A 24067-nucleotide genomic window follows, 5' to 3' on the forward strand; every position below is an offset into this window, starting at 1 on the left:
AGAAGCAGCTGACACATTTTTGATAACACCACAGCGCTGAATAATAGTCCAAATATTCAAATTCATGGTTTATTTTTAAACAAGTGGTCTGTCTTATAGCAATACCAAATAAAATGTGGTGATTAACAGACAAAAAGCACATCATAGATGATATCATGATGTTTCCACCAGACATTTCTTTTACATTCATGGAAGGAGACCGAGTTTCCCATATCAGAGGTTATTGAGGACATTATAGTAGCGCTGAACAGCCTTTCCCTCACCTGGTTCTCAACTTTCTCTCTCTTTTTCTCTGGTCTCTCTCTCCTTAAAATAATGAGGAAAATACTGCAAAACCACTGATAAACTGGAACATGTACACTGTCATAAAGACATCATCTCTGACATACAATACATAAAATACTTAATTTAAAAGCTTTTTTTTAATTCAATTTTTACTCTACTATTAATGACCATTAACGCAGAGGTGGTAGCTCAGTGGTTAAGTCTTAAGTGGTTTTGTATTACTGTATTACTGATCAAACAATTGGGGTTCAAGATCCCTATATGACCAAGCTGCCACTCTTAAGGGCCTTGCTCAAGGGTGCTGTAACATGGCTGAGCCTGCACTCTGATCACCATCTTCCTAATTCGCTGCTATATGTGAAGAAATATCAATTTCCATGGGGGATCAATAAAGTATTCTTTGAAAAAAAGCTTGAAAGTGCAGTGTGCTATAGCAGTGGTCCCCAACCCCTGGGCTGTGGACCGGCACAGGGCTGCACAGAAAGAATATATAACTTACGTTATTTCCGTTTTATTTATTATCTGATTCTGAATGATGTTTTATTTTGGAAAATTACCGGATTCTCTCCTCCACATCTGTCTATGACTCACTCTTGATGCACGTCATGATGCCTCGGTCACATGTCTTACCAACATCTGCTACCTTCTTAAAGAAGCTGCTCCGGCTACTTACATATAAAACATTACCGCTAAACTGAAACCCCCAAACGAGCAAAATGAACAAAAAACAACAGTGAATTCACGTTTATTATTATATTGAGAAAATACCAGTCCGTGAAAATATTGTCTTAGATTAAAACGGTCTATACTCGTATCCCAGCTGTGTTAAATGGGGTGTCCCTGTGTGAGTACATGAGCATGTACATATTTCTTCACTTTCTTAATTTTAATTAATGTCTTCCTTATAATTTTTTTTCTTGTATATTTTATAATATATTTTCTTGTTCACTTTAACTAATTTTACTTTCTTTTTTTAATAAAGCAAAACAAAACACACAAAAATAACAAAATACATTTCTTTTTCTGAGTGAAACTTTATTGTTGACAAATGTGTAACAGAGTTGATTTGGTCCATTTAATAAACCACGACAATTAAAACCGTCCTTGACACAGAGAACGGGAGTTTACCATCAGAGTACCGACTGAACTCGTCGTTCAAAATATCTACGTTTCTCTACACCATTGCTCGTCAAGTCCACATTCGTTCAACTTCAAAAGTGCTACAGGTCCATTTCAAAAACATGGTGCATCATTTACAGAGCCTTCACAGAAGGCAAACCTTCTCAAACCAAGAAATCGCATTCCCAACTCTTGAATTATTCAATAGGCCATTATTAATATTATTATTATTATTATTATTATTATAACACAGCAAACTCCGCAGTTCAGTTCACAGAAACAGGATTTGGAATGCAGTGGATCCTTTAACGTACAGAATACCTTGTGTTCCTTCTTTTTTTGAAAAAGAAAAACGAATGGAATAAAAAAAAAAAATAAAAAAAAAGGCTGTTCACTTCCTAAAGCTCACAAATAAGAATTATTTCCCATTTAAAATCACATGAGGATTTTACTGAGTAGTGTTAGGAATTGTGGAATTGATATTCTTTTTCCCAGTACAAAAAAAAACACAAACAAACAAAATAATACTAACATCGAGCCAATGGCTTAACACTATATGGGATAAACTGTACAAATCTCCAGAAGCGTCCGTATCAATGGCATGGCCGAGTCCCAGGCTGGTTAAATTACATTCTGAATGTAAAAACATTTAGAATCTTTTTAATTTTTATTACAGGAATGTGGGGAACAGGTGAAACCTCCAGTGCTGAGTGTAATATATAGCTTAGAACCTCAAATCAGAGAGACGTTGTGGCAGCAGTCGTGGGGTCATGGGCCATGGCTGTGAATACGTAGAGCAGTCGTGGAGAATGTATGAGGTTACGAGAAATCAAACACAGACGCTTGTGTGTGTAATAACAGGATATTTCTGTGCTGCGTTCCTATTAAGGCTTTACACCAGGATAAAATTCGGATCATTTAATTGAGTTGGACTTAAAACTTGTTTAGCAAAATAAACAAAGTCATTTAAGCAAAATTATATTAAATGGTTTGATCTTTTTAGTAGCCAGATTCCACATTTACATGCTTTGATATATTCTGAAAAAAGAAAAAAATTACAGTGCAGCCAAAACTAAATGAGAAACAGATTAATTCACCACTCAACTGAGTGATTTGTTCATTCTCTGTTGGCCTCGGGAGCTCACAGCTCACTGAACAGGCAACAGAAATGATTCCCTCCCGAGTCGCTCGTTTCCTTTTCCAGTACAGAGACTATGTGGTAGTCACATGACAAACGACACCGTCCTGTCTGAGTACAACATAAAAAATGAACTTGAAGAACAGGATGCACTGGAACAAGTGCTAGTTTTAATAAGTGTGGAAGCCCTGTGATGACACTAAGGACTATTCATGCTGTCATACACACTCAAACGTGAACCGATTTATACAACCTCTATAAAAACTTGCTAAAAGTCACAGCTAGGAAAATGTTAAAAATCGAAATGACAAAAAAAATAAATTGGGATTTAAGAAAAGTTATTGTGGTATTAATATCAGCACAATAATAAAATAATGCAAAGCAATAAATAAATAAATTAAAAACTGATGTTTAATACCTTCCTAAGGACGTTAGTTCTTAAAGATTTTACTTTTTCTTTGAAAAATGAATCCCGTTTCTGAACACATATGAACATTTTTGACATTAAAATAAAACCAAAACAAATATGGTTTGTTTGGTCTGTACAAATGGTACGGATGCAGTGTAAAATTTGATTCACTAAAGAAAGAAGGAAACTGACACAACGAAACAGAGATTCTTTCTCAGATGAAAGCGTGTACAGAGGATCGGTCAAGTGAAGAAATGACAAGGTTTTGATTGGTCCTCAAGTCAATAAGACCAGGACAGACATGGATGAATCTTATATTTAAATCATTAGTATTTTGTATTGTAAACTTGTCAGTCACGTCGTCTTTCCATTCGTGGATTATGGATGTGGCGAAATATTTTGCCATTGTGGTGAGCTGGTGTCTTACAATCACATTTAAATGGATGTAAATACTTTCAGCAGAATGACAAACTGAAGCCCACATCAAAAAGCATACGAAGAAAAAGTTTTCTGAAGCGGCCTTTCCATGAGTCCTGATCTGAATCCAAAAATATTAGGTTAAGGCTACCGGTACTTTTGTCCATTTCATTTTTAGTTTGTTTTCTTATTTTAAATATTTTCTTATGTGAAATATTTTCACTGTAAAATCAATAATATTGAATAACTTGCACTTTTTAATCAGGTTTCAAGTCAATTTACAGTAAAGTATATATATATATATATATATATATATATATATATATATATATATTTTTTTTTTGTTTTGTTTTGTTTTAAGGTAGAAGAGTAACAATATTTTGGGCCGTGTGAGTAGGTGATCAATTTTGAGAAATGCCAGGCATCTTTTAGTGGACACGACTTTCAATGAAATCTTGAAATGAAACATTTGAAGATGAAATTTTCTCCAGACTTTTTGAAATCTTGGGTTTATTTATTTTTATAAATTAAGTAAAAAAAAAAAAAAAAAGAGTAAAATTATCACCAGATCTCCAGGCTGCCAAAACTACAGTATATTAGTCTATTTTTTATATATTTTTTTATTCTTTCTTGCTTTTATGTTACATCATAGACATAGGGGAAAACCTCATTCTTTTCTGTCTTCATTTTCTATCCCTGATTTTTTTTCTGGGAAGATTAAAAGCCGAAATAAATGACAAGATGCGTCCGCTCGTTATACGTGCAAGTCTAATCCGAGGTTGGGAAACGTGTATATAAGAGGCCATTTGTGGGATGGGATATTTCTCTCTTTGAGGTAATGTACTGTGTTGCCCTGCAATAATCCAGAACTTGTTTTTTTTTTTCTTTCTTCCAATGTCCAAAATATCGACTCATTTCATCTTTAATAAGTTTCTTATCCTGTGTGCAACAAAAAGGTGCTCTTGCTAATATCGACACACTATAAAATGCTTAAGATTGAAAAATGAGTTGTTCTCCTATCTTGTTACTCGGGATGAATCATGCTCACAGACACGATCACGATCTCACGACTGTACACACGGTCCCACGCGTGGTGACGTTTAGCTAAGTGACGCTGTTTTCACCTATACAAACCTCGCTAATGTCTTCCGCACATTCACTCTGGCTCACGTCTAACCCGAGAACGCCAGATCCATGGCTGTGGCCATACATTCCGCTCTGGGGATTGATGCCTAACAGAGCCCCAGGCATTGCCATGCTCAAACCACTTCTACTACTACTGCTGCTGCTGCTACTGCTGGAGTGGTGAGGAGACAAACCCGGAATTCCGCTTCTGCCTCCAATTCCAACGTTGCCTTGTGTACCTTTGCTCCCGGAAGGCAGGTGCTGAGGGGAAACAAGTGCCCCTTCTGAACCTGGGGAGTCGCCCGTACCTCCTCCGCCACCACCACCGCCGCCGTGCCTTTCGCAGTGAGAGCGATGCCTCATGAAACTGTCTCGCCACATGAACTTTTTCCCACAGCTAAGGCAGTCATACGGCTTCAAACCAGTGTGTGTCTTCATGTGCTCGGTGAGATGGTGCTTCATCTTGAATTTCTTGGAGCATACAGGGCAGTGGAAAGGCCGTAAATCAAGGTGCATGTTGATGTGGCGGTCCCGCATGCTCTTGTGAGTAAACCTTTTGCCACAGTGACACATGAAGACTTTGCCCGTGGTGCCTGCCCCGCTGCCGTCTAAGCCCTCCAAACCACCGTCCATTCCACCCTGTCCAGGCAAGTGGACTGTCCCGTGCTCTGAAGCGCCTTTTAACGACACCCCAGGCAAACCTTCTTGTAGGCCAACGCTAGGGGAAGCTTGGTTATACAAAAGAATCTGGTTCCCTTGCATATCCAGCGGGAAGAGCTGTGTCCTAGAAGCAGCTGTCTGCACCGAGCTCAGTAACGCAGTAACCGCTCGACTCTGGCTCGGGTTCTCCATAGAGTGCTGCGATGATGTTTGGTCCATCATACCACTTTCAAACTTGAGGTAGTCTTCAGGGGATTGGCAGTAGTCAACCTGTAGAAATAACCACAAAGTGTAATTAAAATGTGAAATCGATTACGTATGAGTGATAGGGAATGTCTCAAGAGAAGGTTGCCAAGTTTCTGCACAAGTTCCACCCCATTTGCAGGTTGAAAAACACACAATGAGACATTAAACTTGACATCAATTCAGGCCTGATTCAGGCACAGGAAAAAAAGTCTCTTCTTTTTCCCCCAGTCTTTTCAAAAAGGAAATGAATAAACATCACTGTACATTTCTGATTTAGTTCTTTATATCTCAAGTGAAGGTTGCTACGTTTGTACAAGTTCAACCCCGTTTACAGGTTTAAAAATGTGCAATGGGACACAAAACTTGGCACCAAATATTTAGACACATAAAAACACCGCAAAAACATTTTTCTTCCTCCGTAGTCTTTAGGAGAAATAATTAATTATTACAGGGCGAGCGATTCTTTAACTTTCACATGGAACTATCAGCCAAAATCCATCCCAGTGGTTCTGGTTGCGTTATACAGTACGAGAGCGGCCTCTAGAGGCGAATAACAGCGTTGTTTGTTTATTCATTTTGAATGAAACTGTTTTTATTTATTTGGAGTGTTAACTTTTTGTTTCAGTTTGGATGCGTCTTTTATTTTCCTTAAAATTTTTTAAAGTAACCAATATTTAATCATTTTAAATATAATGATGTAATGTAATGTTGTACAATTATTGATGTAAGATGTTCAGTACTATTTTACGCTTTTTTTTGTTGTTGTTTTTTATCCATCATCCATTTAAAAAACCATTAGATTGATCGGCAAGTACGATCCAAACTATCGGTGTCGATAAAATCCACTAATTGGTCTAACTCTATTAATCACCACTGCACATTTCTGATTTAGATCCTCAGATTTCTAAATAAAACTTTTTAAGGATTCTGATTGGCTGGAAGGAAGGCGTGAGCTCGAACCAATGAACCCAAAGGCCGTTATGGTCAGATCTAAAAGTAACAGCTATTGTTTACATTTCCTAATGACCTTACTGAGCTAAATGAGATGAATTTAACAAACTGTAAAAAAAAAAAAAAAAAGGTTAAAATGGGAAATAGAATGAAAAACGGTGCAAAGATTTAACACAAACAGCTTCACTATTAGTAAAGACATGGACAAATGTTCTACACTTTGTTTTTTGTTAGTTTTTTTTTAACAGAAATGGCACACTATTTTTATCCATTCAGTTAGTTTTTTTTTACTGTGAATATCAAAAACAGCTTTAACTTTTTTAATATGTTATGATGCGATAAGTCGAATAACTCATTACTGTTATTCACCTCTGCTAAATTAATAATTTAACAAATTACACTATGTAATTTAGCAAAAGTGTGTGTGGGTACGTAGATCGGTGGGCGAGTGGAGGGTGAAGCATGCGCTCCTGCGTTTGCCTGCAGCGCAAAATGTTACACATTTTTACATTTTGTCATATAGTTATCGCCATCGTAAGAACGAAAAATCAGAAGTCGTAACTCGGGCACCATCAGAATTTCCAATATAAATCATTTAAAGAGCATCTATGTTAATTTGATGTCACTTGCTGAACTTGGGGTTTGAGGAGACCTGGGGTTTATTTTGATTTATTTATTTTTTCTTCTAGTCGGAGCTCAGACTGAATATTAAGCACCAACTCCAACAGTGGCAGTAAGATATAAAGTAAGCAATACACACAAACCCTCACCTGTGCTTCAATTTCCACCCTGCTGCTGAGGTCTGCAGAAAGAGTCCTAACATTTGAAATATTGAACGTCCTCTCCCGTTCTCTCTCCTTGGCGATATCAAACTCCTGCTCGTCTTCATTTTCGCCCCCTTCTTCTCCAGAGACCACGATGAAGTCATCGTCCTTGGAGCGCTCGGTTTTGACCACCACCCACTGCTTCCGCGGCATGATGCTTGGCTGACTGTACATGGGCCGCTTCTGCGGTGGAGAGGTCTCCATGTCTTGGTAGGACGAAACCCCGAAACTGTCACTCACTCCCATTTCTTGATCCGAGGTGGCCGCAGGCTTCTTCCTCCTTCCGCTCCCTTGATCCTGTTTCCTTGGGTACACAAGCTCATCATCGTCCTCTTCCTCCTCGTCAATTAGGAAGGCGTCTTCCCGACTGGACGGCATGCAGTAGTTAGGAGTGGAATGTACTCCTACGTCTCCCACTGTCCCAGTACTCGTCATCGTGCCACCAAAGCTAGCATCTTTAGGGCTGAAGTAGTTTGTACTGCTGGGAGACTGGCTCTCGATCAGCGAGGGACGGTTCTGAGGCTGCACCGGGGATGCTGTGTGTCCTTCTCCTCCGTAGGAATCCCTGTTCGTTATACCGCCGCATCTGGTGCTCTCTGAGGAAGGAGTCGTTCCCTGCGGCCCCGAAGAACCCCCTCGGTCCTCTTTGAGTAGTTCCGTGCACTTGTCCACAATGTGCCACATCTGGAGCACACTTCCGATGGTGAGGTAGTTGACGATGTCTTCACGCAGCATTTGCAGCTGGCCGGTGTAAGCACAGCTTAGGACTCTCTCGAAGGCCAGGGGGTCCATTACAGCTGGGATGGACACTGTGGACATGTTCTTTAGTAGCACCTACAAGAAAGACATATGTAAGACTACAGTTTACACGAAAGAACGTTTCTTTATATTTCTGTCTATATCTTTAAATGCCACTCCATATTCGCTTTTTCCACATTTTCCATTCTTAACAGGAATAAAAGAAAAAGAGAGACTTTTGTGAACAGTTCTAAACTTCTTATCGTGAAGTAAAAGTACACACCTGATCATGGAAGTAAGGTGAAGAGGCTGCTAAGACGCAGCGATGGGCTTTAAATACGTGTCCCTGTACGTGTATGGAGAGGTCACACAGCTGTCCATCCTCACGTTGGCGATTGAGGCTGTCCAGCACGGATGTCTGCACGTGGGGAAAACACACCTGCACCATTGAACCCGTGGGCACACCAGAGGCGCCATCACAACTGTTCTCCTCCGCTGCTGACTGCATTCCTAAAAAATATGCCAGACACGAATGCCCTGTAACATCCTGTACACACATCCCAAATCTGACATTTTTCATCCACTGGTAAGTGACCGCACACTTTTCTGCTCAGCACAGTGGTAAAGATTGTTTATTGTGAAAAGCGCTATATAAATAAACTTGAACTTAAAGAGTGGTTATGTAGCATTCGAGCATTCCAACTGCATTCCCGCTGCATCCCATCAGCTTGAAGCAATCCATTTGTTTTCCTATTTTATTTAGTGTTACTGAGCAACCAAGTAATTTCTATAACAATATTAAACAAACATAGCTCCACATGGAAACATTACCCAACACTGACACCCTAAACCAAAGATTATAGATATTATATATACTGTATATAAATATAAAACACACTGCTAACACTGTTTGTAACTGTGCAATAATAACAGTGCAATAACACCATTTTACACTGTGCATTAAGCATGTGCATTTTGTTTCAATGTGAAACTACTGTATTGTTTGTTTATTTTTTTTTATACACTGTGAAATATATATTTGTATTATGTCTCTACTTTATTTTTGCACATTTAGTTTTCTTAGCTGCTGTAACAGAAATTACCCCACTGTTGGACACATAAAGGTATATCTTATTTTATTTTATCTTATCTAGCTTGACATTTGATTGATGATAAATACATTAGCTGAACAGATGTACTTTCATTTATCATCTTTAAAATAAGCAGTTTGTGTTTTCAATATTAATAATAAAATAATAAAGCTATTTTATTTCTGAGGAAAAACTTCGCTACTAATAAATTGCATTAAATCCCACTCTCATTTTTTTTATAACTATTTTATCTTTCTCCAGGTGAAATCTCATGTTGATCATAATATCTATTTAGCAAGTACTTGTTATCTCATAAATAATTCATTTTAAAATGCCGTTGTTACTGTTACTGCTGCCCATTTCGCTTCTCGCATGCGTCTTCACAAACTTTCAAATTCTTTGAAGCTTTGCACATTCTCCCATTTTTCCAAGCAGATGTTCTAACACTCCATCAGATTGGTTTTCTAATGTCTATAAACCGATCTCCAGGTCTCTCCACACGTTTAATCTTTTATTTTGTCTGAGCCACTCGTGATGTTTTTGCCGTCGGGTTCATCAACTGTTATCGCTGAGAAGCAGCCCCATAACATGATGCTGCCACCACCATGCTTCACTCTCAGTATGTTATTAGCCAGGTGATGTACTGTTGTTTTTGCCATCAGTGATTACAGCAGGGATCAATGTACGTTTGATTCTGTAGATTTTCATGGCCAAAAAAAAAAGTTTTGGCACCCCTGAGATATACAGGAAGTGCATGTAAACACAAACAAGCTTTCTGGCCAGGAACACACTTTTCCCAGCAACCTTATACACAACACGTGTCCTAAAGCTGTGGCTGTGGCTTTTTTTTAATTGATATTATTATTTTAAATCCTGTGCCAGATAATTTCCAGGTTATGTAAAGTACCAAGTAAACATTTGCCCACCGCACCTTTATACAGAGTATAGTGTTTGAGGAGAGTTAAACAGTAACTACACAAATAAGAATAATTATTATTTTTGTTATTATTGAAAACTTTGGGTGTTGGTACCAAGGACATAAAGTTTCTGTTGGAGTTTCTTTGACATTTTCTAGCTAAAAAAAAAAAAAAGTTTCCCAACTCCTGCTCTGTGGAAGAGATGAGGGACCAAATGTCAAAATGGCGGATCACAAGGAAGAAGACGCCGCGATCACATTCGAGCCGAATGCAGTCAAATACGGACGGGTTTTATTTTTTTAATCACAAATTTAAAACCTTTTTAATCCCTCCGCCTGGCTTTAAATATTATAAGAGTATAATTTAGCTCATTCAGCAACCCAGCGACAATACTACTGCTGTGAAATGTGATTTAAAGCAGGAAGCCAATAATGGCGTATCGAGTCTACATCAGATGAAGAGCAGGAACATGGCGTGGGGCTGTCAAAATCGACAGGATGTAAAGAGAAGAAGACAGACACATGTCTCTGATGAGACGAGCTTCCTTCCTTTTTCCATTCCTTCCTTCCTTCATCATGCATAGCGATTGCATGCAAACAGCCCAGTGTAGTAGCCAGAAATACGCTTATAAACCTCTAGAATCGGGAATAGACATTCATCAGATCAGCCTTACCCCTGCTAAATCTTTTTCAAGGACCACCATGAGTATATTCGCGTTGTAAAATCTCCATCTCCTCAGCACATGTGAAAAGCGAGCATTTGGAATAAAATGCGCGCTTAGTTCCAGCAGACCCAGCTGCGGATGATCCCTTTAAGAAAGCCCAGACTGAATGATTCGGGGTCATTTGGCCGACTAAAAATAGAGAGCGAGGAGATAGAGTGGTGTCTGGAGGAGAGAACCATCTCAATCCAGAGCTCCATCTCAAGAGTTCTTGTCCTTTCTAGATTTAAACCAGGTTCCATGGATTAGCAAATAGTTAAATAAACATGTCTCATATCTAGTCATTAAAGCAAGTTCATACAGAAAATGACACACTACCAGAAAGGGCTTTTCCACTTTACCTTTACCAGTAAATTAGCACATTATAATGTTATCATCTTAATAATAAAAAATTAAAAATAAAAAGCTAAATTTGTATTAAATATGCTTTTTTTTTATACACATCTTGTACTTTTTAGACTGATCATTCATGCCAAGAAAAAAAAGAAATCTATATTGTCAAAAGCATGCATATATATATATACACCTACATACACACAGGTAGTCCCAGAGTTACAATGGTTTGACTTTTTCGATCTTATGATGGCGATAGCGATAAGAAAATATACAAATACATTGGGACGCTAGCTGGATGCTTTGTTCTCACCAGTGGTCAACAGAGTTGAACATTAAAACTGAGTACATTTCAGTCCACTCGCCTGCTGCCACATACATACATACAGTATCTTACAAAAGTGAGTACACCCCTCACATTTTAGCAACCGTTATAGTGTCTTCTCAGGGACAATACTATAGAAATGAAACTTAGATATATTTTAGAGTAGTCTATCTGCAGCTTTTATAGCAGTACAGATTTACTGTCATCTAAAAATTACTAAACATACAGCCATTACTGTAAAATGAGCCGGCAACAAAAGTGAGTACACCCCAAGTGATGACAGCTGTATGTCGTGTAACCGTGCAAAGCCACATGTCCTATTCATCATGTTCATGTTTTGACAGGACCATACAAATTTGTATCTTGTATTTGAGCAGTTAAAATCTGGTGCTTTGAGCACAATTCTCTCACACCTCTCATAGTAAAGACCCTCTGAGGATTTTAAAATTAGAATTGTTGCTCTCCACAAAGATGGCTGAGGCTATAAGAAGTATATAAGAGGCGGAGAAGTAACACCCTTTCAATCAATCAATCAATCAATCAATTCTTCAGTCAAACCTTTTTTAGGCCAGAAGGAATGATCTTGCTCTGTCCCCAGCCCAAGGAGGGCTAATTGTTTTTGTCAGGTTTTTAATCCGTGGTTGGATAAAAGATTGATAGATTTATGATTTTCAGGGAGCAGCCAGTGCAAAGGGAAAAACTGATTATGTCTTATATTTGAATTCCAAACTGGACTTCAAATTCTTACTGCTTATGATTGGTTTGTATCTTGTGGTATGGCCTCTAAAGATTTATTCAAACAGTTTATAGTCAGAGCTCTGGAGGTTGTTGTTGATGTCACTGACTGTTGCATTAAACCAATGTCTCTATCATCAGCTGTTGTTTTCTTTCCAAATTATTGAATTGATTATGGCCAATGTTTGTGCAATAGCTTCTGGTAAGGTTGTTAGTAAAGTCAAATCAAAAATCAAGTTTTATTTGTCACATACACATACATACAGAGTACGACATGCAGTGAAATGCAGTGAAAAGTCCGGTACTTACTGGGGTGCAGTCAGCGTTCCAATTCATTCCAGGTCACGTGTTCAATTGGGTCGAGATCAGAGCAGGACACTTAAGATCTTCCACCCCAACCCATGTAAACCATATGTTCGTGTAGCTTTAATACTGTCATGCTGGAACAGGTTTGGATCTCCTAGTTTCAAAGAAAAATTTGCTGCCAGCTGCATCCAAAGATCCAACTTCGGGGAAGAAACACATATGACTGGAAAGTCAGGTGTCCAAATACTTTTATTCATATATTGTATATTTGTTTGTTTTTCCTTTCCAGGGGTAACACTAAGTCACTGTCCATGTAGAAATTAAAAAAGCTGTTCATTAAAAAAGCTTTTCAAATCCTTTTTTTATTGTCAATTAAACATCTTCAAACTTTGTCTGCTGTCAACTGTACAGAAAGATTTTAGACATCTTTTAGCAAAACTGCATTTAGCATCGCTTGTTAATATACACAGCAGAGTAACCTAAAAAACAATGTTCATCATTTTTTAAAATAGATTTATGTTTTCATAGACGTTTTAAAGAATATTAATGGCATTTTCATTGTCCAAGTTTCATCTATTCACCCCCCCTCCCCCCATTTCTAGTGACTACCAGTAGATTTCCTTGTTCAATTTGTTTAGAAAGGAAAGGCAGCATGAAATGTCATATACAAGCAGAATAACATACATCGACTTTTAAATTTAGAAAAATAAAAGCACAAAAAAAGCTAAATACTGTAAAGGAAGCTGATTTTGATAACAGAAAGGTTTACTGAACACCCCAGTTTGGCAAAGTATTTACCATAAAAAAATCTTCTCGTAAAACACTGTAATGTGCCAAAGACTTTTTTTTGTGCAGAGACAAAAAGTGTGGGGGGGGAAGGGGGGAAGGAAAAAGAAAAAAATATAGCTGCCTGTCATCGTCTTTGGCAGTTATCAAAAATTCATTTCTTTTTGTTTATTTATTTTGTGTAAAACCTTTAAAGTGAAAGTGAAACTAGATCTAACATTCCATCGCTCAAAGAAAATGCAATAAAATGTTCAACAGCTTCATCACACCTTAGTAAATCATACCTTCTGTAAATATATATATATATATTCACCCGCTGTCATATGTGCAATAAACATGCACGCACCCTCTCTCTCACACGCACGCACGCACGCACGAACGAAGCACACACGCTTATTGACATATCAGAGGTGACTTGCACGAGTCGAGCCGTAAAAACGTAGAAAATGATGGAAATCGAAAGGTCAGTTCATTGCCATTTCCCTCACGGACATCAAATGAAGTCATTTAACTCCGCATCCAGAGCAGCAGCCATCTCGTCAGCTTCTGAGCTACTACCGTCCTCGTTGGACTCCTTACTGGACTGGCTAGCCATGTCTCCGTCTTTGTCGTCGTCGTCTCTGGTGTCCTGAAGTTTTCTCTTGTGGCCTCTAGAAAACAAAGTTGGTGCGTATTGGTTACATATTGAAGCATTTCCTGTATTCTTCAGTAACGGCCCAAACGAGGATTTACCACAAATGATCAACTAGCAACAAATATAAAGTATAGGTCAAAAGTATTCACACCCCTGATCAGCACAGATCTACGTCCTTTATCCAGCAGTCCACCTTTGTACCAAGAGGCACAAACAGAGTCTGTGAAGCCTCAAATTTTTTATATTACAGCAAATGGCTACATTTAGTTTTTATCCATGAATACAAGCAGTCAGATATATTAACTCTATTGACTATAATATATTCATTTATAAATTTTTTATTTCATCTGCAAGAAAATACATTCCCTGTATGTAGCAAACTTCAAACAAAACTGCAGAACACAGCGGATAGCAGGAGCCTTTAGAAGGAATAAACACTAGAAAATACTAAAAGCACCTTGTCAATTATTAAAAACAAAACATTCTGTAGTGCTCCATTATAAATTTTATATATATATATATATATATATATATATATATATATATATATATATATATATATATATATATATATATATATATATATATATATATATATATTGCCTGAACTAAGTCCGTCTTGGCACTGGCAGGTGTCAGCATCTCAGGGTGAAAAGCAATTGTGTTATAAGTTATTCCATACATATTTTATTTGTGCACGATAGGCTTTACACACAGTGTATCTTGTCCAGTTCGTGCTTTCCAGTTTGTTCATATAAGCCAAAATATGCTCTCTGATTTTAACATACCGGGTGCAACTTTTAATCAGTCGCTTTAGTTTTTGGCCTCAGTCCGCTATTTCAAGATAGCACGACATGTGGCACGACTATAATTGATTATGGTCTATTACTGCATCGATGCAGAATCGTTCACGTCCGCATCATTTTAACACTCATCTGTTATAGTCAGGGGTGCACATACTTTTGGCCATACAGTATATTAGCAAATTGTAGCCAATCAAATAAAAAAAAAAAAAGAAAAATATTTTTAGTTAACTACATAACCAAAAAAATCAAGGTGAAACTTGATTGAAAGTTCCTTCAAATGACTACCTTCTGTAGTTTCTCTAAATGGAATTGAGAAGCAGTACCTCGATATGCTCCCAGGCTGACTCCTATCTTCTTTGGATGCTGATGTAGCGTCTTTAACAGATGTACTCGGGGCCTGTTGGGAATGTCCTGGTTCAGCATTCTGCATGCTGGTCTCCTCATCTTCCTCTCCCTCCACTCGCTCCTCTTTCTCTTTTCCCTCACTTTCATTTTCACTTTCTTCTCCAAGAATATCATCCACCTGCTCCCCCACAATACAAAACATCTATTTACTTGTCAGTCAGGTCCTGCAGAAGTGTTTATAAATACACAACTATGGTTACATTTAGAAAAGTATTAAATAATTCAAAGCGCAAGTTTAGATTTAGGATTTAAATGTTGAGTAAAACAATGGAATTGAATTTAGGCGAAAAATACTGAACAAAAATAACGTCGGTTTTATCTGTTCAGCACTTTTAATACAATTTGTTTTTTTATGGTGGTTTTTTTAACAATGGATATTGTCTAAATATCCACTATTTCTTGTTTTAAATTTGTACAAAAGAATGTATGTTTAGTGCCTATAAGTTTGTTCTTTATACTTTATGTGAGTAAGTGGTGACTGTGACAAGTAGAAACTCCCTGAGATGGTATGAAAAAGAAACCTTGAGAGGAGCCAGACTAAAAAGGGAACCCATCCCCATCTGGTTCCGTGTGGTTTTAAATCTGTGGTCCACAACCTTTTTTTCAGCACGGACCAGTGTCACTCAAGACAATGTTTCCACGGACCAGTGTCACTCAAGACAATGTTTCCACGGACCAGTGCTGGGCAGCAGGGGTTCCGTTACTATTATATTATACATATATGATTCAATTGTTAGTTTTGTTACATATACAATAAAAGTAAAATTGTAATAATAATAACAACAATACTAATAATAATAATACTATGTAATATAAATTTAGAAGGAGCTTAATTTATAATTTATTAATAAACAAAAACTGTGACAAAAATAATTGTGGGATATTGGCATAGCGGACAATTTTTTAAATAAAACCCTGCAGACCATGAAAGTCAATAAAATGTTTTCTTTCTCCGGCCAGTAACAAATGATCCACAGCACGTTACTGGTCCACAGCCCGGTGGTTGGAGAACCCTGATTTACAGGTTAATTGATAACAAATAATATGCTAAGAAAGAAAGAAATTAAAGTGAGAAAATTTTTTTCTTATAAATAAATGAATCATGGAAATCATGTTCAGTCACTTGAGGTGTCAAAGCACTAGCATTTTGTCCCAGGCGTGTTTTAGTGGAAATGAAGTGATGTAATGCTCCACACACATTGTGCTTCAGAACCTGAACAAGTGTTTTATGACAGTGGATTAAAAGGTCAGTGCTTCTAAAGGTCAGAGTTTCACCTCTCTGTCCATACTGTCCAGATCCTCTTTGCAAAGCGTGTAGAGAGGCATGGTTTCAGACAGGCTCGGCTGGCGTTTCCTGCGTGATGGTGTAGGCTGCTCATCATCAGCTCTTGAGCTGTCAGCATCGTCCTGCTGCAGAAATCTCAAATCTCTGAAACAAAAAAAAATTTATAATAATAATATTCAAAACTTTCCACATGGCACAAGAGAAACTGCAGCAAAACCAAATGTACAGTGTAGAACAGTGATTCTGAAAATGAGTGAAGCCAAACTTCAGGGATTTTGATAAAACTTCAGGAGCGCTGGAATTTTACATCCAATTTCTCAAGTCTGATAGGACAGAAGGTGTGGATTTCTGTGCAACAGTGTAGATTGTACAACCATAATTCCAAATAAGTTGGTTTGCTGTTTTAAATGTAAATTAAATGCAATGAGTTGCAAATCTCATAAACCCATTTATTATTCACAATAGACCTGTCAAACGCTTAAACTAAGAAAATGCACCTTTTAAGGCAAAGAATTATATACATTTTAATTTGATGGCTGCAACATGCCTCAAATAAGTTCGGACAGGGCAACAACATTCTAGAAAAATCTTTAAAATGAATTAGGTTATTTCCCAACAGGTCAGTAAGATGATTGGGAATAAATAGTGTATCTGAGAGAGGCAGAGTCTTTTCGAAGTAATGATGGGCAGAGCTTCACAAATCCGTCTACAAATAATAGGACAATTTCAGAATGTTACATTTAATAAAAAAATATAGAGATTTAATTTACTATTTTGTTTATGTATCAGTCAGACATGAAAAATCATTAAAAGGTTGAAACCTGGACATATGAATTAGCAAAAATAAGCAACAATATATTAATAAAGGCATAATAATTGTAGTAGAGGTTCTAATACACAGACACTATAATCTCGGCTACCTGAAGTTTAAGTTGACCGATGATTTTTGGGGTTGACGTGGCACTTGAGGGCCTCTTCGGATCAACTTCCCAGTTACTGAATCATACGTGTGCACCTCGGGAGCCAGTGAGCTTTTGGGCTGGACGAAAACAGGGTCAATAACAGGCGCTGGGAAGGAGTCTTGAATATCAGGAAATGATGATGGGCTACTACTCCTAAAAAAAAAATATATATATATATATATATATATATATATATATATATATATATATATATATATAATAAAAAATAAATGAATAAATAAACAACCATAAAAGGAAATAAACACTAGCTTGAACTCATCTAAAATCATAATTTAGAAATCTAACATTCCTCATCAGGTAACAGTAACTGATGACACAGATATAAAATTGGATATAAACAAAACTTAGATGTTTATGGAGCTTGGAGGCTGACAAAAGTATTTCAATTTTGGAAATGTGAAATACTGAACAGGCCAATGTGAGTACTTATTCACATACAAGCTTATTATTAGTGTAAACATTTAAAACGGCAGACAATTTAAAGCTTCATTAAAAATTATGATTTGTTAAAAGATTCTAAAAAGTAACAGGCCATTTCATCTACTCTCTAAAGAATAAAGAGTCGTTAGTTTCAGTATCACTTAGGAGGAATGGTGCACGTTATTAAAATGCAAGCTTGTCCGTATGAACAACATACTTTTTAGGGTGTATTAAATAATATTTTATAAACAGGTAGTCCTCTACTTATGATGGAGATACGTTACGATGAAGATGGTACTATTACTGTCTTTCCTTCATGCTGCTTAATCATTTTTAGTTTCTGCTCTAAACTGATGGCTTTCCTCTACTTTTTTTCCCACTACAAGCAGGAGATATACTTGGGCGCTTGGAAGACATGCTTTTATCACTAAAATTGCTGTTTGAAACTGTTTGAAACATCTCACAGGGGAGAGTTACGCTCATCACAATGCACATCCGACGTATCGTACATCGTATGCTGCTGCCTGGTGCGCAAAATGTGTACAATTTTGTCATATCGCTATCGTCATCATAGGATCGGAAAATTGCAAGTCGAACCATTTACGTTACGATGGGAACTCATGGTTTTCTGAACACTAATAACCACATATTTTAAAACGTAAAAAATGAAGGTCTAATGTAAATTAGGCCAAAAGTCATTCAAGATTCCCAGAGAAAAGTTTCTGTTCCAGACGGATCGAACTCCGGTGTGATGTTCATGAGTGTAGGAATTTGAAGTCAATTAAATTAAATAATGTATTCACATTCAGATCATTTTCAACTCCATAGGACTTAACTAACCATAATCATGTGAGTCTAACGACAGAGACACAGTAAAAGTAGAGAGAGTGACACATAGAAAGCATAAGAGTTATAAAGAGAGAGTTATAAAGAGAGAGAGAGAGAGAGAGAGAGAGAGAGAGAGAGAAAGACAGACAGACAGACAGACAGACAGACAGACAGACAGACAGACAGAGAAAGGGTGAATGAGAGTGAAGAGGCAGACAGTTTGTGTAAGAGTAGGGTGAGAAAGACAGACACAGATCGAGTAAGATTAATTATAGACAGACAAATATAAAGTGAAAAGAGAGAGAAAATGACAGAGAGGAAGAGAGATTAATAAAACAGTTAAGATACATAGAGGAGTTGAGGAAGACCTCTGTGATTTTGTGTAGTCTTCTTTCAGAGGGAACAGTTGCTCCTCCACTCTTTCCCATCGCTCCAAACATCCCCAAAGCCAATCAGGATTCACTACATGCAGGTGTTTACAGGCCTGGGCCTGCCGGACCTTCTCCGTACCTTCTCACACACACACACACACACACACACACACACACACACACACACACACACACACACACACACACACACACACACACACACACAGTGATTAAGAGCTGTAAATATCAAACTTAAATGAACAGTTGTGCGAGAAAAATGAATTTATTATACAAAACATGGTTCAGTTTGAGCGCTTAATCACACTTTTACAAAAACTGTACTTTTGCACAAAAACACGTCCTCAAAAGCTGTGTTCAGAACAGTTACAGCATAAACACAATTCAAATATGTGACATGATAAAGTGAAAAAGTTCATCTGCTCTAGTTTATGATCACAGCTGTTTAACCTCTAACTGCTCATTAATTAGCCACAGTTCTGTGCAAAAGCTTTTAGGCACTTACCTTCATCTGCCAGATCACAGGGATTAGGTATGTAAATATTTGCTCTGTTAACTGGTTGCATATGTCAGAATTATTGCATGACTCGACCAGAGAAAAGCTGTTGCTATCAAACATTGTTTATTTAATCGAGATTAAAAGTATTTTTTTTCTCGCATTTTTAAAATAGAAAAACACAGTAGTTTATGTTGATACATGGTTTGGCTGCTGTATTGTATAGTTTATTTTGATACTTTTAAAGTTAAGGTATTTGGTATTTTATTTTAAAATGCATTATGATGAATCTTTGCCCAACCCTTGTTGTGGTGTTTCTTGATAGTTGCTTGGTGGTTACTGTTTCTAGCTGGTTTCTAGTTAGATATCTGCTCAGTTGACTGACAGCCTGCAGTAAGTATAGTAATGGTTTGAGTTTGAGTTTCACAAAGTTAAATTTAAGAGTAAAATTTAACACCTATATCACAACATCAACACACACACATAAATATGTTGTTAGCAACTGGCCTTAACCCGAGCCCTAAAATTATTGTTATTTTAAGGCCAGTTATCGCTAAATCTGCACTTCCACATAGCTGAAAAATAAACGTCTGTAGTACAATTAAGTTCGATTTGCCCCAATAACAGAAAGCTAATTGGATGTTGCGTGTTGGTCTCATTTGTATTCGTAATACAGCAAATTATAATTGGACTGTCAAAAGAAAGAACTGCATCACCAAGCAAACTAACAAACAAAAACACTAAAGTGCTGAGGAAGCATTTCAATGAACATTCGCCTTAGAGTTACATGGACACTGGAAAACAAAAACCGGTTTCAAATTATTTAAGACTTAGAACAGCAAATGGATACCATGGATAAATACTGGTACCCAGATGTTCCAGTGCTGTTCTACTAAATGTCAGCATTCACTGGACACCCAATCAGACGAGTGGACTGGAACTGACAGCCGTATAAAAAGTATGTAACTTACCAGCACGTGCAGCGATTAGGTGGGTGGTGCAGTCAGGATCTTCAGAATTGAAGATGAGGTTCTTGCAAATTTTGGCACCCAGTGCTTTAGCGTGGTAGTTCTCCCGTGTTCGATCCATGGGGTAGTTTGTAGGATACAAACCACTGAACACAATGGTGGTACCAGCAAGCGAACTACCCTTTAGCTCAGGGACGATTTTCCGAATGTCTGGCATCTCGGAGCAGTCCCCTCGCAGGTAAACCTCGTAGCGTGAGTAATACTCGTTGTGAATACGCATCAAGATCTCTTGTAGGTAAATCAAGTGGTCGTCCTGATCCATGTCTTCCTCCTCTTCCTCCTCCTCCTCCTCATCATCCACCATGCTGTGGTCTAAAGACTCCTCCCCCATGGTGACGCCCGACTGCTCGCTGTTCTGAGACTCGGTCTCGGTTTCTTTTTTGTCAGAACATCCGTTATCGCCAAAACACTCTTCATCCGGATCACACATGGTGACAGCGTGCACTCCTTTATCTCCGTTTTCTTCCGTACCACAGCACTCCTCCTCCATGCTCACGTCTTGAAGTTTTTCAGTTTCTAAAAGACCATCGTTTTTATGGCCGTTTTTCCCCAAGTCGGTGCTTGCGGCTACATTCTCACAGTCTATGCTTTCACCTGACTGCCTCGTCTTATCTGAAACACACGTCTCTTCTTTAATGTCAGATTTATTACTCGTGTGTGACTTTTCTGTCCTCTTTCCATCAGAAGTTTTCTGACTGGCTGATGCTCCTTGAACGTCAGAGCCACAGACTGATGTTTCGTCTTGCGGACACTTTTTATCCTTCTCCTGTTTTTTGCAGCAGTTATTCTTCCCCTCGTCTGCTGCTGATGATTCAGATGAATTGGTGGTTTCTACAGGTTGACTCGCCAGGCCACCTACAGCGAGACGGTGCAGTGTAACATACAAACGCTTTTAAAACGGTTTTTGGAATCAGAAGTTCTGTGACACATCACACACAAGTGCTGTATTTAATTGTAATTAGAGGTCGACCGATCGTGGATTGTACCGATAGCTACGTTGGATCGTACTTGCCGATAACCAATTAATCAAACGATTGTTTTTAAAATGAATACTGGATAAAATACTCACTCCATGAAAAAAACTGAACTTTGCTACAAAAAAAAAGTCATTACGCTAAAAGTTAAATATCTATAAAATAATATATTTTTAATAAATACTATATTATTACATAACTACAAACAATCGAAACCAAATTTGTTGAAAACAAATGCACACAGACACACAAACACAATTACCTGCACTTTTTTTGGATATCTGGGCCTCTCGTGACCCGGGAGGGGCATTGATGTCACCCGTTCCCTTGAAGTAGACGTATTTTTTCACTGTAATGAGGTTTGGAGCAAACTTCCACACATCCTCTCTATCATCAATGATGCACACCATGGAGTCTCCACACGGGAACAAATTTCTTCAGAAAATGGTGGTTTAGTTATAGACTACAGACTCAACATGTCTTGTATGATCATCTTTTATAGCACATATACTAATTTAGATGTGACCTTTGCCAGCAACAGTAGTACCAAATAATAATAAGTATGCACGATTATAATAGTAGTGCTGCTTCGCAAGCACTACTAATTAAAACAGAAGACAATAAATAACACAATAAACACTGCCACTGGATCAAATAGAAAAAATAATGAAAAATTCACAATACCTCAGATTTCCTGTCTTGGAGTAGGGGTCGATGCACTCATCTCTTGACAGGATTCTATGTGAGAAAAGTTTCTTTTCAGGATCCAAAAAGCCTTTTTTAGAAGACAAAAGAGGTAAAAATATGAAATAGGGATGGGTATTATATCAATATTGTGATCAACGAGTATGCAATACATTTTTCACCAGATCAAAGTTTCTGTCTATTTGATCTCTCAGAAGTGGCAAATACAAACATATGCACCAGAACCAGCAGGTTCAGCACCAGCTTTTTTCCATCCACCGTACTGAACTCTACACTGTACTGCTAGGGCACTGATAGCTCACTGATGCGATACTTGTTTTACGGTCAAAATCATCATGCAGTTTTGCACCACTCTGAATCACTCTGTATATTCTGCATCAGTTCTGGGTAATTATAAGTGTATATAATTGTAAATTCATAGAATTTTTTATTTTTTATTAAATAGTTTCCATTTGTTAGACCCCTTTGGGCAATGCACGTTCCCTATTGTTTTCTTTAGCATTTTTATGCATGCGCAAAATAAAGTACTGGAATAAAGTGCTGGAATAAATATATATAAATAATTCTGTATATATAATATAATATATATATTATATATAATAATTCTGATATTTTTGTACATGTATGTATATATTTATCTGCATATTACATTTACAACTTACATTTTTGTCAATTTGCACAAAGATACTATTTGTTTGGGGGCTGGTAGCTCAGTAGTTACGGTAGCTCAAGCCAAGCTGCCAATCTTGGGGCCCTTGACCCTCTGGTCTGTGCTTCAGGGGGCATTGTATAAGGCTGCGCTCAGACACAAAGAATTTCACTGTGCTGTAAAGTACATGTGACAAATAAAAAGCAGCTTTTTAGACCTTTTTTTCTTTTTCTTTGTACTTCTAGTCGATGCTAAACTGCATTTTGTTGCTGTGTACCTGCACTATGCATTGACAATAAAAGATCTGTCTGTCTGTCCGTCTGTCTATCTATCCATCCATCTCTCTTTTAAATGAACTATTATTTAAAGTAAATTTACACAAAGATCTGAATGTTCACATCTTTTACAAGGAAATTATAAATGCAGCATGAGGGATACTCATGTTTTGTTTTCTGTGTTTTTGTTACTGTGTCAGTGTTTTGATGAGGTTACCTGCAATGGTATGCGCATACAGCCGACTTCCAAACGTAAACACATGCAGTTCATACATCTTGGAAATCTTCTCCAGGAACTCTTTGCAGTAAGGCCTGAGACGTGTGTGCAGCATGGGCTCCCCTCTTCCCAGTTGGAAATGTAAAATTCCCTGAGATAATAAAAAAAGGAACCAATGGCACAGATAAAAACATGGTATAATAACTTATTTTTTGAATAGCATGTTTACACACCAATTAACATAATGCTATTAATTTCTAAATGTCTATTCACATGAGCGTGTTTAACAATATGTAATCTCATTTCATGGTAATAACCATGTATTTACAGCATGACTGAAATTATAGGTGTATCTAATGTGACCTACACCTATAATTTGTGCTGCAATTGGTGCTGGATTTGGTTTTGGATGATAAAAATGTCCTGGGCAGATGTTTGGGATTTTGATTAGGATTTTGTGGTAGTGAAGAAAACCATAAGAGCTCTACCTGACTCTTTAAGCTATGCCAGACACACAGGCACTATCAGTCTGTTTAAATGATTTATATATACACACACTGTTGTGCACTGTCTGTCTGTCTGTCTGTCTGTCTGTCAACTGTTAAAACAATAGTTATAACAGTTTCAGGGTATCTGAAAGTATCTTCCATATGAATAAGTTTTCATTTTAAAACAGGTCACAATCTAGTCTGGTTCCTCTCAAGGTTTCTGTCTCACACTATCTCAAGAAGTCTTTTTTTCTTGCTCATTAGAAATTAATTCTAGGCTGATATAAACATATAAACTCAAACTGTATAACCTCTATCTCTGTAAAGCTGCTTTGGGAAGATGTCCATTGTTAAAAGAG

General features: G+C 37.5%; 2 protein-coding genes across 3 annotated transcripts in view; both read right to left on the minus strand.

Moving 5' to 3' along the window:
- Positions 1-1295: 1295 nt before the first annotated feature.
- zbtb22b (zinc finger and BTB domain containing 22b) lies at positions 1296-10863 on the minus strand. Of its 2 annotated transcripts, XM_083545431.1 has the most exons (5): positions 10594-10850; positions 8196-8422; positions 7121-8008; positions 4733-5423; positions 1296-2185 (listed from the first exon to the last, which is right to left on the minus strand). In XM_083545431.1, exons 2-5 carry the CDS (start codon positions 8418-8420, stop codon positions 2142-2144), a joined length of 1848 nt encoding a protein of 615 aa, XP_083401557.1. In that variant the 5' UTR covers positions 8421-8422; positions 10594-10850; the 3' UTR covers positions 1296-2141. The 2 variants fall into 2 exon arrangements, with proteins under 2 accessions (XP_083401557.1, XP_083401556.1); XM_083545430.1 differs by lacking the exon at positions 1296-2185 and having other exon boundaries at positions 3973-5423; positions 10594-10863.
- A 1823-nt stretch (positions 10864-12686) lies between these two features.
- Positions 12687-24067, minus strand: part of ctdp1 (CTD (carboxy-terminal domain, RNA polymerase II, polypeptide A) phosphatase, subunit 1) — a 16415-nt gene continuing 5034 nt past the window's right edge. Inside the window, exons 5-13 of the mRNA XM_083545034.1 lie at positions 23221-23371; positions 22059-22149; positions 21637-21809; positions 20344-21255; positions 18856-18997; positions 17177-17371; positions 16247-16400; positions 14890-15089; positions 12687-13776 (exon numbers count right to left, since the gene is read on the minus strand). Of these exons, the coding sequence (XP_083401160.1) occupies positions 13620-13776; positions 14890-15089; positions 16247-16400; positions 17177-17371; positions 18856-18997; positions 20344-21255; positions 21637-21809; positions 22059-22149; positions 23221-23371 (2175 nt within the window). The 3' untranslated portion in view covers positions 12687-13619. The remainder of the gene's footprint in view (positions 13777-14889; positions 15090-16246; positions 16401-17176; positions 17372-18855; positions 18998-20343; positions 21256-21636; positions 21810-22058; positions 22150-23220; positions 23372-24067) is intronic.

The sequence above is a fragment of the Silurus aristotelis genome (assembly GCF_946808225.1).
Source record: "Silurus aristotelis genome assembly, chromosome: 6".
Lineage (NCBI taxonomy): Eukaryota > Metazoa > Chordata > Actinopteri > Siluriformes > Siluridae > Silurus > Silurus aristotelis.

Coding starts and splice junctions, on each gene's coding strand:
- zbtb22b (XM_083545430.1), bottom strand. CDS start 8,420: ATGCAGTCAGCAGCGGAGGAGAACAGTTGTGATGGCGCCTCTGGTGTG. Junction 8,009..8,195: donor CACCTTACTTCCATGATCAG/GTGTGTACTTTT, acceptor TCTTTCTTGTAG/GTGCTACTAAAGAACATGTC. Junction 5,424..7,120: donor GGGTGGAAATTGAAGCACAG/GTGAGGGTTTGT, acceptor TTATTTCTACAG/GTTGACTACTGCCAATCCCC.